The sequence below is a fragment of the Rhinoderma darwinii genome, chromosome 2 (genome assembly GCF_050947455.1).
Source record: "Rhinoderma darwinii isolate aRhiDar2 chromosome 2, aRhiDar2.hap1, whole genome shotgun sequence".
Lineage (NCBI taxonomy): Eukaryota > Metazoa > Chordata > Amphibia > Anura > Rhinodermatidae > Rhinoderma > Rhinoderma darwinii.
In genome coordinates this window covers 105,988,178-106,003,365 of record NC_134688.1, presented here as the reverse complement: position 1 = coordinate 106,003,365, position 15,188 = coordinate 105,988,178, and the positions used below count along the sequence as shown (strand labels likewise).

The 15,188-nt window shown below is 46.4% G+C and overlaps 1 protein-coding gene across 1 annotated transcript in view; it reads right to left on the bottom strand.

Annotated features, from left to right (window-relative positions):
* The window catches only part of STAT6 (signal transducer and activator of transcription 6), a 232,456-nt gene that overhangs the window by 58,379 nt on the left and 158,889 nt on the right, over positions 1-15,188 (bottom strand). The window contains exons 10-11 of the mRNA XM_075852010.1: positions 5,828-5,944; positions 5,206-5,298 (exon numbers count right to left, since the gene is read on the bottom strand). Of these exons, the coding sequence (XP_075708125.1) occupies positions 5,206-5,298; positions 5,828-5,944 (210 nt within the window). The remainder of the gene's footprint in view (positions 1-5,205; positions 5,299-5,827; positions 5,945-15,188) is intronic.

The window sequence follows — 15,188 nt, the reverse complement described above, 5'->3', positions numbered from 1 at the left end:
CAGACCCAAAAATCTGACCTGAACTTCTGAATGATACAGGCCCAACTGCCGTCCAGCCGGACGAACATCAGCACGCACACCTCCCCAGTGCACGTAGGAGTGCCCAATGATCCATATCAAGCAAGGACCTAAAACAACACAAGATAGCAATTTAACAACTCCATATCCTCCTCCAGCACAACTTATCACCACTGCCTCAAAGCAAGTGAGGCCGCACATACAACCTATATCGGTCTGACTCCCACCTACCGATCTTCTTAACCATCGCCGGGAATAAACCCCACCGAGCTGCTTCCGTAGCTGCGCCAATTCTAAAAGAGTGAGAGCTAAAACCTGCTCCACCTCTGCCAGACAACAGGATACATTTTTTGAACACCTGTGAAAACTGGAATTTTGACAAAGACAAACCATCTGAATGAACCAACAAGGATGCCGGCCCCTCCGGCCTCCACGCAACAAACTCCCGAAAACAGTGAACCGGGCACACCCGCGACCCTGGTAACTCATACAAACGCACCACAATACCTCTCCCCTCCTGATCTGTCTTTGATCTACGAAGCAAACAAGATAAGCAGGAGCCCTCCAATTCAACATCCGCGTACAATAAACCCCCTGCCACACTCTTACTGGCCGACACCAACTCCGATATCCAGAACGCCCCAAAGAACGCCAAAGAAAAAGCCAGTGTAAATAACCGCGCTTCAAACGCCGAAACACAAACATCCCGCAATAAATCACAAATTGCTACCAAAATCTCAAATGACACCGGCTTCCTATGGTTCCTAACTGCGTAACCTCTCCGGAAACCCTTCATTGCCTGCCGAACCAGAAAGGACTTAGTCACGTCCTCTTCACCTTTTTTCTTGAACCAAAACGCCAATGCCGACAAACTCCGAGTGACCGCTACTGCAGACGCCCCTTCACTGTACGCATTTCCTATATAATATAACAAACACGCCGACCCATCTGAAATACCCGCCTGCGCATTTTCCAACAAAGCCTCCCATACCTGCCATACCGCACTGTACCTCTTCCATGTAACCACACTAACAGACCATTCCACAAGCGCCATCGCCATTGTCACACCACCTTCCACAGATGCTCTGGACAAGGCAGGCCATGAGACTCCGCTCCCGGCGCCAGCAGACGAAACCTGTCCCACTGTTGACGAGAAAGGGAATCAGCCACAGAATTAAGCACCCCAGGAATATGCACTGCCACAAAATGTGCATTCAACATCAAACCTCTCAAAACTAAATGTCGCAATAGTCGCACGACTGACGGAGAATTAGCTGTCTGCGCATTAACGGCCTGAACCACACCTAGATTGTCACATACAAAACGAACTCTCCGGTCCCGCAGACAATCCCCCCACAACTCCGCAGCCACCACAATCGGGAACAGTTCCAGCAGAGCCAAGTTTCTGACGAAACCGCATTCATGCCATGCATTTGGCCAAACTCCTGCACACCACTGCCCCTGGAAATAAGCCCCAAATCCACATGCACCTGACGCATCAGTATACAGCTCCAAGTCCACACTAGACACCGGCTGATACATGAGCACCGACCGCCCAAAACCCCCCCCCACAACAACAAATCAGCTTTCAACTCCGCCGACAACCTAATAAAATGATGAGGAGAATGCACCCCAGCGGTAGCACTTGCCAATCGCCTGCAAAACACCCGCCCCATGGGCATAATCCTACAAGCGAAATTCAAATGACCCAACAACGACTGCAAATCCCACAACTGGATCTTCTTCCTGCGCAGCGCACTCGCCACCAACTCTCTCAACTCCAGCAACTTATCATCAGGCAAGCGACACTCCATGTTATCTGAATCAATCATGATCCCCAAAAACTTGATGACCGTCGTGGGTCCCTCAATTTTGTCAGGCGCCAGAGGTACCCCAAAATCCTTTGCCACTCGCTCCATAGTATGTAGCAATCCTGCACACACATAGGTACCCGGCGGCCCGATAAACAGGAAATCATCCAGATAATACAGGGCAGATGGCACCTGCGCCTCCCGACGAACCACCCACTCTAAAAACGTGCTAAACATCTCAAAATAAGCGCATGAAATGGAGCAGCCCATCGGGAGGCAACAATCTACAAAATATTCCTCCTGCCAATAACATCCCAGCAAACAAAAACTATCCGGATGCACCGGCAATAAACGAAAAGCGGCCTCAATGTCAGTTTTCGCTAACAGTGAGCCCTTCCCGTACTTGCGCACCCAAACAACCGCCGCATCAAAGGAAGTGTAACTGACCGCGCACAAGGCCGGATCAATGCCGTCATTTACCGACTCGCCTTCCGGATAAGACAAGTGATGAATAAGGCGGAACTTATTCACCTCCTTTTTAGGAACCAAACCTAACGGGGAAACCCGCAAACTAGGAACAGGCGGGGAGGAAAACGGACCAGCCATGCGGCCCAACGCCACCTCCTTCAGCAGCTTATCCGTAACCAGAACAGACCGCGCCAAAGCAGACGACAAATTACGGACCACCCCATCACGTCCAGCCGACGTACAAGGAATCTGAAAACCATCTGAAAAACCTAAAAACAACAACTCTGCCACTTTCTTATTTGGATACTCCCTTAAAAACGGGAGCATCCTTTCCACCCTCACCGGCGTCGCCCCTCTACTGCTCAGCATCTCCCTGCCTGCCCTTATGCTTCTTGAAGCATCTGGACAAACCATGGGCGCCTCCGCAACCGGAGCAATCGTGCTTGTACCTGCAGTCTGGGCCAAACTTGCAATGCCCCTCATTGTACTGCCAGCAACACCCCTTTCCTGAGGAAGCTGGCCGACCCGCTGCTGACTCCTGCCCGCCGGCCGCATCCCGAAAGGGCTGCTGCCCCTGTTTTGGAGCAGACATCAGACGCATCCACAAACTGATATCCTTGTGATCCCATCGCAACGACGGGCGCACCGACTTCCGCTGACGAAACGGTTCGTCATACCGCAACCACGCATTACCACCGTATACACGATACGCCTCCCCTACTGAATCCATATAACAAAACAACGCCGAACAGTTCTCCGGCGCCTTCTCACCCACCACACTAGCCAAAATAGCGAAGGCCTGCATCCAATTCGCGAAAGTCAGAGGAATCAAGCGATAACGCCGCCGCTCCTCCTCCTCCTTCTTACTTTCATCCGGTTTCCACCGGTCCAAATTAAACTTCTCCAAAGGCAATAAAGAAAAAATCTCCACATATTCATCTTTCCAGATTTTTTCCCTAATCTCAACCTTCAAATGCGCCCCCAGCGGGCCCTCAAAACACACATATACTTCCCCTTTAGCAGCGTCAGCCAAACGCACATCCTCCACCACTTTCTTAGAAGTACTAGCCACCGCATCAACCGCTTTTTCCACCGCCACTACAGCACCCGCAACCGGCGCCACTTCACTAGCAACCGCACTCCCTGCCGCAGCCGCACTAGCACTCGCCTCGCTAGCAGCGCCCCATACCTTCGCTGGCGACTGCTCTACACCTGGCAAAACTCTCGCAAAATATTCCTGCATCCCTCTAAACAACAAATGCATTTGTGACATAGACAACATTCCCCCCACATCCCCCCCACACGCGTCCACCATTCCGGATGAGCACGGCATCGATCTTGACGGTCCTGGGGAGTGGTGCTCCTGCACCCCACGCTCCCCGTAGCTCTCCGACCTTCCGGTAGCTGAAGTCCTAGGCCCAGTGGAACGCGGCCCATCCACGGTCCTGCCACCCGCTGCTGGCGTGGCATAATCGGAATGACAGCCCTGTCTTCCCAGTCCGACTGCAGGGCTGTCATATACGACCCTCTCTCCTGGTGCTGAATGAACAGCTGACCGCTGTCCCCTCCCGTCCGGATGGGGCCCGGCGTCACTCACGTATGCTGCCCGGGTACTTCCGGTCGCGATCTCACTCCCCATCTGGAGCCCGCCTCTTCCTGCGGGTCGGGCCTGGTGTCCGTACATCTTTTCGCAGAGCTCCTCCGGCACCTGGAACCTCGGCGCCGGAGAAAGCTGTCACTTCCGGTGCTGCGCGCACTTCCGGTCCTGTGCGCACTTCCGGTCCTGCGCGCGCATCCGGTCCTGCGCGCGCATCCGGTCCCGCCTCCACTTCCGGTCTTGTAGTTGAAGACAGGAGAGGGGAAGATGGCCGCCGCGGCCCCCCCCTCCAGTCAACTCCAGTCTCGCCCGCCTAATGGGATTCCTCCCAGACCTCCGCAGACCGTCGCCAGAGGACAGCTCCGGACCTGGAGGAGGAGGAGGGTCCCTGGAGGGGCTCCCTCGGCGCCGACGAGACTGAGGCGTTACCTCTGGGGAAGGCCTCTCCGGAGGCCTGGAACGCCCGCTGCTGCGTCCCTCCACGCTCTCCACTCCAGCCGCTGGAACCGGAGAAAGAGCCTCGGCAAACAGCTGATCGAGCCAGCCCGCACCGTGTTGCATCACTGCATCCCGGATCCTGGCCATCGTGAGCTCCATCGCCGCATCCATCACAGGTAAGTGTAAAACCGTTGTTTTTTTGTTTTTTTTTAAACAGTACACTTGACAGGACAATTATTTTCTCCAGTTGTCCAGCGGGAAAGAGGGCTTCCTCTTCCCCGCATGGACTTATATACATTACACTCCACCCACCACATATAGATACATTTGCCCCATGCCCCTTTCACTTAACCCTCTAATCCCTATACAAATAGCCTCAAACGTGGTAGCCTAAAACCCCAAAGACCTAGTCATGCGCTCCCTTCATTAAGGCTGTGCCTACATTACGTTGGGCTTACTGAACTGCTTCAACCAACATGTATACGGGCTCTACATACTGTAACCACCAAGATTTGCGGATCTGAGGAAGTAAAGTTACGTTTGATTGCCTTGTGGACTGTTTGGAGCTGCATCATCCTTCTGCAGGGCGATGCCGCTGGTCTATCACCCCTAGTTTGGTCACTTTACAGAGAATAATGTTACATAAGGCCCACTGCACACAGCCGTAGCAGTAATCCCGGTCCGTGATTTCGGCCGGCCGCAGACAGTCACCCGCAGAAATTAATGGGTCCATACTTTGACCCGCAATTACGGTCCATAATTGCAAATCAAAATGACAGCTATGTGCATGGGGCCTAACACCCATTATGTTGCATCTTACCAAGTATGCATGTAAAATCTTACTTCAGCATTGTAAATTTGTTTTACACTTACAATCTCGGAGAAGGCATTGTCCCACAGAATTGTGGCCTTAGCATTGTTGTCTTGGTTTCCATGGACTATTACAACCACAGGCAAAGACAAGGCCTGTGAGAAAAGAAAATACAGAATTGTATACTAGACATGATTCGATGTAATAAGGGCATATTAATCTATCATAAACCCCTTCAGGGCTCATTCACTTGGTTGAATCGTGTGCATGGAGCTTGTACGCCAGTGCATAGAGGCTGTATCGGTTCCCTAGTACGGAGCTGCACGGCCTACCTTGTTGCTGTATAGGCTCTGTCGGGTGCCGTATGTACTTATTCTCTTTTAGAAACAATGCTAACAAGCATACGTATAATATTAAATGGTGCATGGCACAAATTTTTTTCTGTTGGATTAATGCGGAATCTGACAGGAAAAATACATGTATGAAATTAAAAGGTATATGGAGGTAAGAGCCCGTACACCTGTCATGGCATCATATTATGGCCTCATACAGAGCCAACTGTGTGCATGAGAGCTTCATCTGTATCTTTTATTTTTGAGAGTTTTATTATTATTTTATTATTATAACCACTAATAATAATACCATAAGTGATGATAAAAAATAAGATGGTCTGAAGGCTATTACCTGGATAATGTAAGTGGAGCCGCTGAAGTTAATCTCAGCTGTAAAGAGTATAGCACATTTCTCTTCTGTCACAGATTCTGATCCCTTTCTCTCACAGCGCTTTATCTTTTTCAGCAACTGAAAATCAGAAAAAGAAGAGTTAGTTTAACCCTTTCATGACCAAGGGTCATTGATGCCCCTGTGTCCAGGTCAAATTTTCCATTTTTGATATGCACTTCCTTAAACGATAATATCTTTGGAACCGCTTTGAATATCACAACATTTTTTTTTAAAGGCTTTATTTTTAAAACTTTTTGCTGTACAATCATGTACAAATAAACAAGTTAGACAAACTCAGAGACATTGAGATAGGCAACACATCAGTGAATTACATAGCCAATGCAGAGCAGATACATTGCATATACAGAAGTCACAAAATTTCAAGACCTCTATGCCCCAACTCAGTCAAACCATTCATACACCCACATTCATTCTAGTTCCCCAAACCTCCCACCCCCAAGAACCTCCTCCCCTCATAAAAAAAAAATCATCTAAACCGCAGTCTCCAGAGTCCCTAACCACCTTGACCAAATTTTATCAAACTTAACTTGACATCGTCTGCTTAGATATAATTTTTTATACATAGGTATATATTTATTCACCAATTGCTTTCAGTGTATTAAACTCGGACCCTCCATATTCTTCCAAGTCATTATCACAAGATTCCTAGCAAAGAAAAGAACAAATCGAACAAATATCTTATCATAATGATTTGGTACGACTTCATTCAATCATAACACCCAATAGACACATCTGAGGCGTAAGAAGTCGCGGAAAACCATAATGAGCATGAAGAAACTCCACTACTTCCAGCAAAAGGGGGCCACTCTGGGACATACCCACACACAATGCAAATAGTACCAACATCCGACTGGCAGCGAAAACAGCTATCCGAGGTCAATGCCCCCATCCTCTGGAGTCTGACTGGTGTGTTATAGACCCTATGTAAAAACCTAGATTGTATCAGAAAATCCCTTGCACTTATCCCCCCTCCATCGCATAAATGCCATATCAAAGGGTATTTGTCCCAGGGAGGACATCAGGGTGTATAATTGGGTGAGGACCTTGGAAAGACCCGGAGCGCTAAGAAGGTCCTCCAGCTTAGAGAAACCAACCTGAGGTGACAGGGAGCCAAATTGGGCAGACCAAGCATGACGCAGCTGAAGATAATGGAAAAAAAGCCGTCTCCGGGAAATGTCAAAACTATCCTGAAGTGCGGAAAAGGATACAAAGCCAGAATCTGCACTAACTACCTGACCCAGGAATTTTGACCCCAGCCCCGAACCACATCACCGCCCCCGGGAGCAACTCAAGATGAGACAACCAGGGATTATTCCACAGTGGAGTCCTAGGTGAGTATAAAGGAACCTCCGAGACCTTCATCAGAGCATGTGCTGCCCTCCAAGCCATGGCCACCATCCGAAACGGCAGTGGTACGTTCCATGGGATTTAAATCTATAGACCAAGTTTGTAAGACTTTCATAAGAGGTCATCAGTGCACCCACCAGTGCAGTGGCTGTATTACTCAGATCTATGCCTATCCAACAACGCGCAATCACCAATTGAGAGGCTAAGTAGTCTATATAAAGATTTAGCGCCGCCATTCCCCCCATTCTCCTATGGGCCTGCAGCAAACTGAGACTGAACCTAGGCACGCCACCCTGCCAATAAAACGATCGCAGTATACCATCCAGCGGTTTAAAAAATCTTCTGGATAACACAACAGGACAGGCACAAAATAAATATAAAAATTTGGGTAAGTAAACCATTTTAAATAAATTAATCCTGCCAAGGGAGGTTTTTCCATGTATCAAGCCGCCTCTCAGTAGCCACAACCAAAGGGTCAAGGTTGAGTTCCCCATACTGTGATACCTTAAGGGTATGTTCACACGGCCAAATTTCAGACGTATACGAGGCGTATTATGCCTCGTTTTATGTCTGAAAATACGGCTCCAATACGTCGGCAAACATCTGCCCATTCATTTGAATGGGTTTGCCGACGTACTGTGCAGACGACCTGTTATTTACGCGTCGTCGTTTGACAGCTGTCAAACGACGACGCGTAAAAATACAGCCTCATCAAAGAAGTGCAGGACACTTCTTTGGACGTTTTTGGAGCTGTTTTCTCATAGACTCCAATGAAAACAGCTCCAAAAACGGACGTAAAAAACGCCGCGAAAACGGCGTGAAAACGCAGCGAAAAATGCGAGTTGGTAAAAAAACGTCTGAAAAGCAGGGTCTGTTTTCCCTTGAAAACAGCTCTGGATTTTCAGACGTTTTTGTTGACTACGTGTGAACATACCCTAAGAGAGACCCTAATCCCCAGGTAGGTAAATTGGGAAACTATTTGCAGGAGTACAGGAAGGCTCCATCCGGAGCAATAACCAGGAGCAAGGGGAAACATAACATATTTAGCCCAATTCACCGTGAGGCCAGAAAAGCTGCCAAATGCATCTATCAGTGTAAACAGAGAAGGACCATCATCCGTCAAGTATACCAGAGTATCATCTGCATATAAAGATATTTTTTCAGTCATGCGGCCTCTAGTAATACCTTGTATGTCAGGGGATTGGCGTATAACCACTGCCAGGTGTTCTATTGCGAGGGAAAATAATAACGGGGAGAGCGGACAGCCCTGACATATACCACGGCCCAATAAAAAAAAAAAAGAGTCAGATATATCCAGATTCGTCCTCACGCTAGCACAAGGCCCTTCATAGAGGAGGCGAACCAGGGCCAAAAATCTTGGACCAAAATTCAAGCTAGAAAGGAGCATCCATAGATGCCGCCATAAAACCGAGTTGAAAGCCTTATATGTATCCAAAGAGAGAACGAACCCTGGAGACTCATGACTTCTGGCTGCATCAATATTCAGAAACAGTCTATGCATATTAATGTCCGTACTCTTCCCTGGCATAAAGCCCATCTGGTCAGGGTGAATTAAGGACAATATAATCTTCTTTAATCTATTGGCAAGAATTTTGGCTAGCATCTGAATTGATAAGTGAAATAGGACGATAGGAATCTGGGAGAGTAGGTTCTTTCCCTGGCTTCAATACCACCACAATAAGTGCCTCACGCATAGAGGCCGGCAAAACGCCCAACTCAAAAGCACTAGAATAGACGTCCCTGAGTCTCGGTACCAGAGTATCCTCATTGGCCCTATACCACTCCCCACCAAGGCCATCCAGTCCAGGTGTCTTGCCTGATGGTAATGACTGAACAGTGGTCTCTATTTCTTCAACCATAATCGGGCTATCTAACTCCATTGCCTGAGCAGCTGACAGACACAATAAGGGGAGCGATTGTAAAAATTGTTCTACACTGCTTGTTGGACCACAACATTTAGAGCTGTAGAGCGCAGAATAAAAATAATAAAATTAATTTATCGCCTTCGGAGCATTATATATCACACCCTCCAAGGACAGAGCGGAGGGAATGGACACTCAGGGATGCTCCGACCGCGACAGATAGGCCAGGAGTTTACCATTCTTATCCCAATATTCAAATGTAGATACCTCAGTAGCCAGCACTCGCTTCCTAGTCTGCTCAGTATGCAACATAAGCAACTCCCTTTGGGCCCTTGCCCATTGGCTCTTGGTGGCAGTTTGGGGATTCGTAATATAATCCTTCTCAGCCCTATGAACTTCACATGTCAAGAACCTCTCCTTTTCGCCAGAGGTTTTCCTATATTTAGCAACCCCTGTCATAAAAGCTTCTCTCACCGTAGCTTTATATGCATCCCATACAATTAGCGGGTCTGGGTGGGAGGAATTGTTGTCCCAATAGAGTGCATGGGAGGCTGAAACCTCTGATATGACCTCAGGATGTACAAGCCATGCTGGATGTAACCGCCATATCTTAGAGTCAACGGGAGGTCCAGCTGAAAATGTTAGGAGAAGAGCTGAATGATCTGAAATACCCCTGGGAGTAATAGAATTTACTGCAGGCAAAAAATCCCCTGAAGCCATCGCCAGATCAATCCTAGAGAAGGTTTTATGAGTAGGCAAATAATAGGAGTATAATTTGTAAGACGGAAATTTCCATCGCCACACATGGAGTGCTGAAGACCAGAAGTTAAAGGTGAGTAGATGCCTGATCTATCCCTCCAGTACGATCCACCGGAGGCATGCGGCACTGCATTAAATCTCCCATACACAGAAAGGACTCTCCGGAAATTCGGACAATTTCTCAGCCACCAAATCCAGCAGTGCAGGATCCAGAGGTGGGGGAACATATAAATTGACAATAGTAAAAACCGAACCATAAATAGAGCAGTGCATAATAATATATCGACCAAAATGATCACGGGCTACTTGCAGCGCCACCAGATGCAAAGTTTTGGCTATTAGGAGCGATACCCGTCGAGAATAATTTGAATATGAGGAGTGATATCCCCGTGCTATCCATGCCCGTTTAAGAGCCAGAACTTTTTGACCAGTTAAATGAGTCTCCTGTAAACATATGATGTGAGGGGAATGTTTTTTTACAAAGTTAAAAACAAGAGCTCTCTTAAATTTGGAATTAAGGACTCAGACATTCCAGCTTAGTATCTTAATTGAAGCCATAATGCATCCAGATGCACACACTCATACATCAGCAGTACCACTTTAAACAACCCCTTAGTAACCCCTGTCAGACACTAAACTAGCTAAGTGCAGACCTTTACCCTGTAACTACAAACAACTAGAGAAACAGTGGTTCCTGACTAAACTAACACCTACCGCACTAGTACAGTCCCGAGTCCTGACTCCTTGAACAAGATAAGAGTCTATCTGGCATATCACATTTTAGACTAGAACTACGCCCCATCACAAACTATAGGTGATTATAAGGGCGCAAAATCATAAGTGACACAAATTTTTTTCAGAACCCAGCAGTAAAGCCAAGAACATTGAATATAGGCTCTTGTCCATTAAAAGACTATTCAATCAGGAGGAAGAGCCCCTCCAGGAACAATCGGTACTGCCTCCGCCCATGCCAGGGCCCCATTGGAGGAAAGAAAGAATTATTTAGATGTCGGACCATCGATTACTCTCAGCTAGGCAGGATACAGCATCGCATATCTGTACCCCTTCTCGCGTAGTTTCTTATGGGCATCCGTAAATTGGACTTGTTGTCTCCTGATGTTAACCGAGAAATCCGGGTTTAAGGAGATTCGTTGAGAGTTATAAAGGATAGTTCACTTTTTCCTTGCCGCCTGTAAAATAGCATCCCTGTCTCTGATGTTCAACATGCGTGCGAGCAATGGACGTGCAGGTCCCCCCGGAGGACCCATACAGGACTCTGTGTGCCCGCTCAATGGTGAAAAAAGCAGAGAAACCCTCAACATCCAAGGTATCTTTTAGCCACTGTTTCAGGAATTTGACCAGATCCGCACCCTCCGATTTCTCTGGCAGGCCCACAATACGGACATTATTACATCGAAGACGGTTTTCAAAATAGTCTGCCCGGTCGACTGAAGCCACTACCTGCCTCCTCAAATCTGCAATTTGAGCTGGAATAGGACACAAAGTGTCCTCCACCTCAGAGATTCTGCGCTCATTGTCAGTAGTACGTTCACAGATTTTCTGCATATCATGCCTCAGTATAACAAGATCTTGACGCAGTTCATCAACTTTGGTAACAAGCTGAGACTGACATGAATTGATGGCCGCCAGCAATTCTGCAAATTTAACATCCACATGTGAGGAGGAGACAGGCTGGTCTTGTGGGGATAGTGGTCTTGGTGGACTTAAGGATCCATCAAATATTGATAAAAAGTGTTCAGGGGAAGCAGGCAACAACACAGGCCGAGAAAACTGCTCCAGCTTTTTCGCCGCATGATTTTCAATATATTAGAACCTCAGGGACCAGCATCCAGGTCATCCAGTGAGTGAAATGGAGGATCTTCCATTACAGACTCATCATCAGAGGGGGGGGGGAAAGAGTTCCCTGCCAGGGACTTACTCTTTCCCTTCTTCCCCATATTAGAAGATTTAAACAGCAGAGTGTGCAGAAAATGGTAGAAAAGCAGGGCGGGAGGGGTAAACCAGCGGCCCTCTGTGTAATGCAATGCAACGTTTGTGTGTCTTCAAAAGCAGGGTGCCTCTTAAAATAACGTTCCTGTATCAGTGGAGAGTCTATACATGCAAAGGGACACCATTACTTGAAGGCACAGAGTTATAATCCCAGTCCAGCACAGCCACCGGCAAGAATGTAGGAGGGAGAGGGGAATGCCGGCCCCGTCGTTCACCTACCTCCCAGGCAGAAGCAAGCCCTTTACAGGGTAACGTTTCCAGTCCCCAGGACCCTTTTCCCAGCACACTCCACTAGTGGAGTAATACAGGCAGGGAGACCGCACCGTTGCTGCTGTCAGTTCTATATCCAGCGATATCCGCACCCGACACCACAAATCTGCACACTGGGGAACACAGGAGGACGTGTAGTCACCACCCTGCACAGTAAGTCTTTCAGACATTCAGGATGGAGGTGATAGATACAGGATACGGAGTCAGGATAATCGGGAGCCCAGCGAAGTACGTCTCCTCAGCCAGACATCCGGCCACGCCCCTCTCACAACTATTTTTCCTTTTTTTTTTTTTACAAGACTTATGAGGCTTTCATTTTCTAAATTTGTTTAATTAATTCAGTGTTTTTATTTTTTTATTATGAGCAGACAAATCAATAAAAAAAATAAAATACTTTTTTGTAATTTTTATATAGATTTATCTAGCTATACATTTAGATCCAGAATTATTTGGACAGTGACACAATCTTCATGATTTGGGCTCTGCATGCCACCACATTGGATTTGAAATGAAACTAGTGAGATGCAATTGAAGTGTAGACTTTCAGGTTTAATTCAAGGGGTTGAACAAAAATATCCTGTTATACGTTTAGGAATTGCAACCATTTTTCAACACAGCCTCCTCATTTCAGGGGCTCAAAAGTAATTGGACAAATTAACATTACCATAAATAAATAAAAAAATGTTTTAATACTTTGTAGAGAATCCTTGCAGGCAATGACTGCCTGAAGTCTGGAACCCATGGACATCACCAAACGCTGGGTTTCCTCTTTGTGAAGCTTTGCCAGGCCTTTACTGCAGCTGTCTTCAGGTGGTTGTTTGTGGGTCTTTTTGCCTTAAGTCTTGTCTTAAGCAAGTGAAATGCATGCTCAATCGGGTTGAGATCTGGTGATTGACTTGGCCATTGCAGAATATTCCACTTCTTTGCCTTAAAAAACTCCTGGGTTGCTTTCGCAGTATGTTTTGGGTCATTGTCCATCTGGATGTCACTTCAAAGTACAATCAACCTGGCTGCATTTGGTTGAATCTGAGCAGAAAGTACATCCCTGAAAACTTCAGAATTCATCCGGCTGCTTCTGTCTTCATTCACATCATAAAAATAAAAAAAACTAGTGACCCAGTGCCTTTGGCAGCCATGCATGCCCATGCCATCACACTGCCTCCACCATGTTTTAGAGATTATGTGGGGTGCTTTGGATCATGAGCTGTTCCAAGCCTTCTCCATACTTTCTTCCTCCCATCTTTCAGGTACAGGTAGATCTTAGTTTCATCTGTCCAAAGAATGCTGTTCCAGAGCTGGGCTGGCTTCTTTACATGTTGTTTGGCAAAGTCTAATCTGGCCTTTCTATTTTTGAGGCTGATTAATAGTTTGCACCTTGTGGTGAACCCTCTGTATTTGCTCTCATGAAGACTTCTCTTTATGGTAGACTTAGATACTGATACACCTACTTCCAGGAGAGTGTTCTTCACTTGGGTAGATTTTGTGAAGGTGTTTTTCTTCACCATATAAAGGATTTTGCGATCATCCACCACTCTTGTCTTCCATGGACGTCCAGGCCTTTTAGAGTTCACGAGATCACCAGTGCGCTCTTTTTTTTCAAGAATGTACCAAACTGTTGTGTTAGCCACTCCTAACATTTGTGCTCTCTCTCTTTGATGGATTAATATTTTTCATCCTAACGATGGTCTGTTTCACTTGCATTGAGAGTTCCTTTGACCTCATGTTGTGGGTTCACAGCAACAGTGTCTAAATGCAAATGCCACACCTGGAATCAACTCCAGACCTTTTACCTACTTAATTGATGATGGATTAATGAGGGAATAGTCCATGCAGCCCATTAAATAGCTTTTGAGATAGCTGCCCAATTACCTTTGGTCCCTTGAAAAAGGGGCAGCTAGATATTAAAGAGCTGTAATTCCTAAACCCTTCCTCAAATTAGAATGTGAATACCCTCAAATTAAAGCTGAGAGTCAACACTTTAAGCCCATATTGATTATACAACTGTATATTCATTATGTTTTGGTAAACAGCTAAAATGCCAAAACTTGTGTCACTGTCCAAATAATTCTGGACCTAACTGTGTGTATATATACATATATATATATATATATATATATATATATATATATATATATATATATATATATATATATATATGTGTGTATACACACATATAAACTGTAGAGCTCTGCAACAATTAGTCCTCTTCTCTCTCCGTCACCCTGGATCGCTTTGAGAGGAGGTTGAAGAGAGGGCTATATACACACGACTGTGAGAAAAATGGCAGTCAACAACGAATCAATGGTCTGTTTTTCATGGCTGTTTTGCATCAATGTGTCTCAAGATTTGAATTAATTTCCTGGCCGTCTGACCGTTTTTAACCGGCATTTGCCATCCGTTTTTCATGGACATTAAAAAAATGGATGAATTTTATTAGTTAGGGTTTTTTGTCCCAAACCCCTGAAAACACCACAGTGCCCGTTTAGATAGTGACGCAATACCACTGTAGATAGTGCCACATTGCCCACATAGCTAGTACCAGTGCCCACATAGTTAGTACCCGCTGTAAATAGTGCCACGGAGCCCACATAGTGCCACAGTTCTCCCTGTAGATAATGCCCACATAGTACTACATACAGTGCTCATGTAGAAAGCGCCAGTGTCCCCTGTAGATAGAGCCAATATAATGCCACAGTACCCATGTAGATAGTGCCACACCACCTGTATATAGTACCCCCCTGTAGATAGCACCACCTAGAACAGAACTGCACTCATTAAACTCATTCCAGGCTCAGCAGTTAGAACGTATATAGCGGTATGGCAGTCGTGAAGGGGTTAAAGTAATGTACAGTAGAGCTGGACATCATGTAAAAGCTTACATTTATGGAAATTACAGTACAAAAGATATTCACTAAATTGCCTAAAATTATACATTACCAGGTAAGACATAACAACCACCACCAAAAAGATACCCTGACTGAGGCTACCAGCAGACTTTCTATAGCGTGTGCAGTCTATAGAAATACAATAGG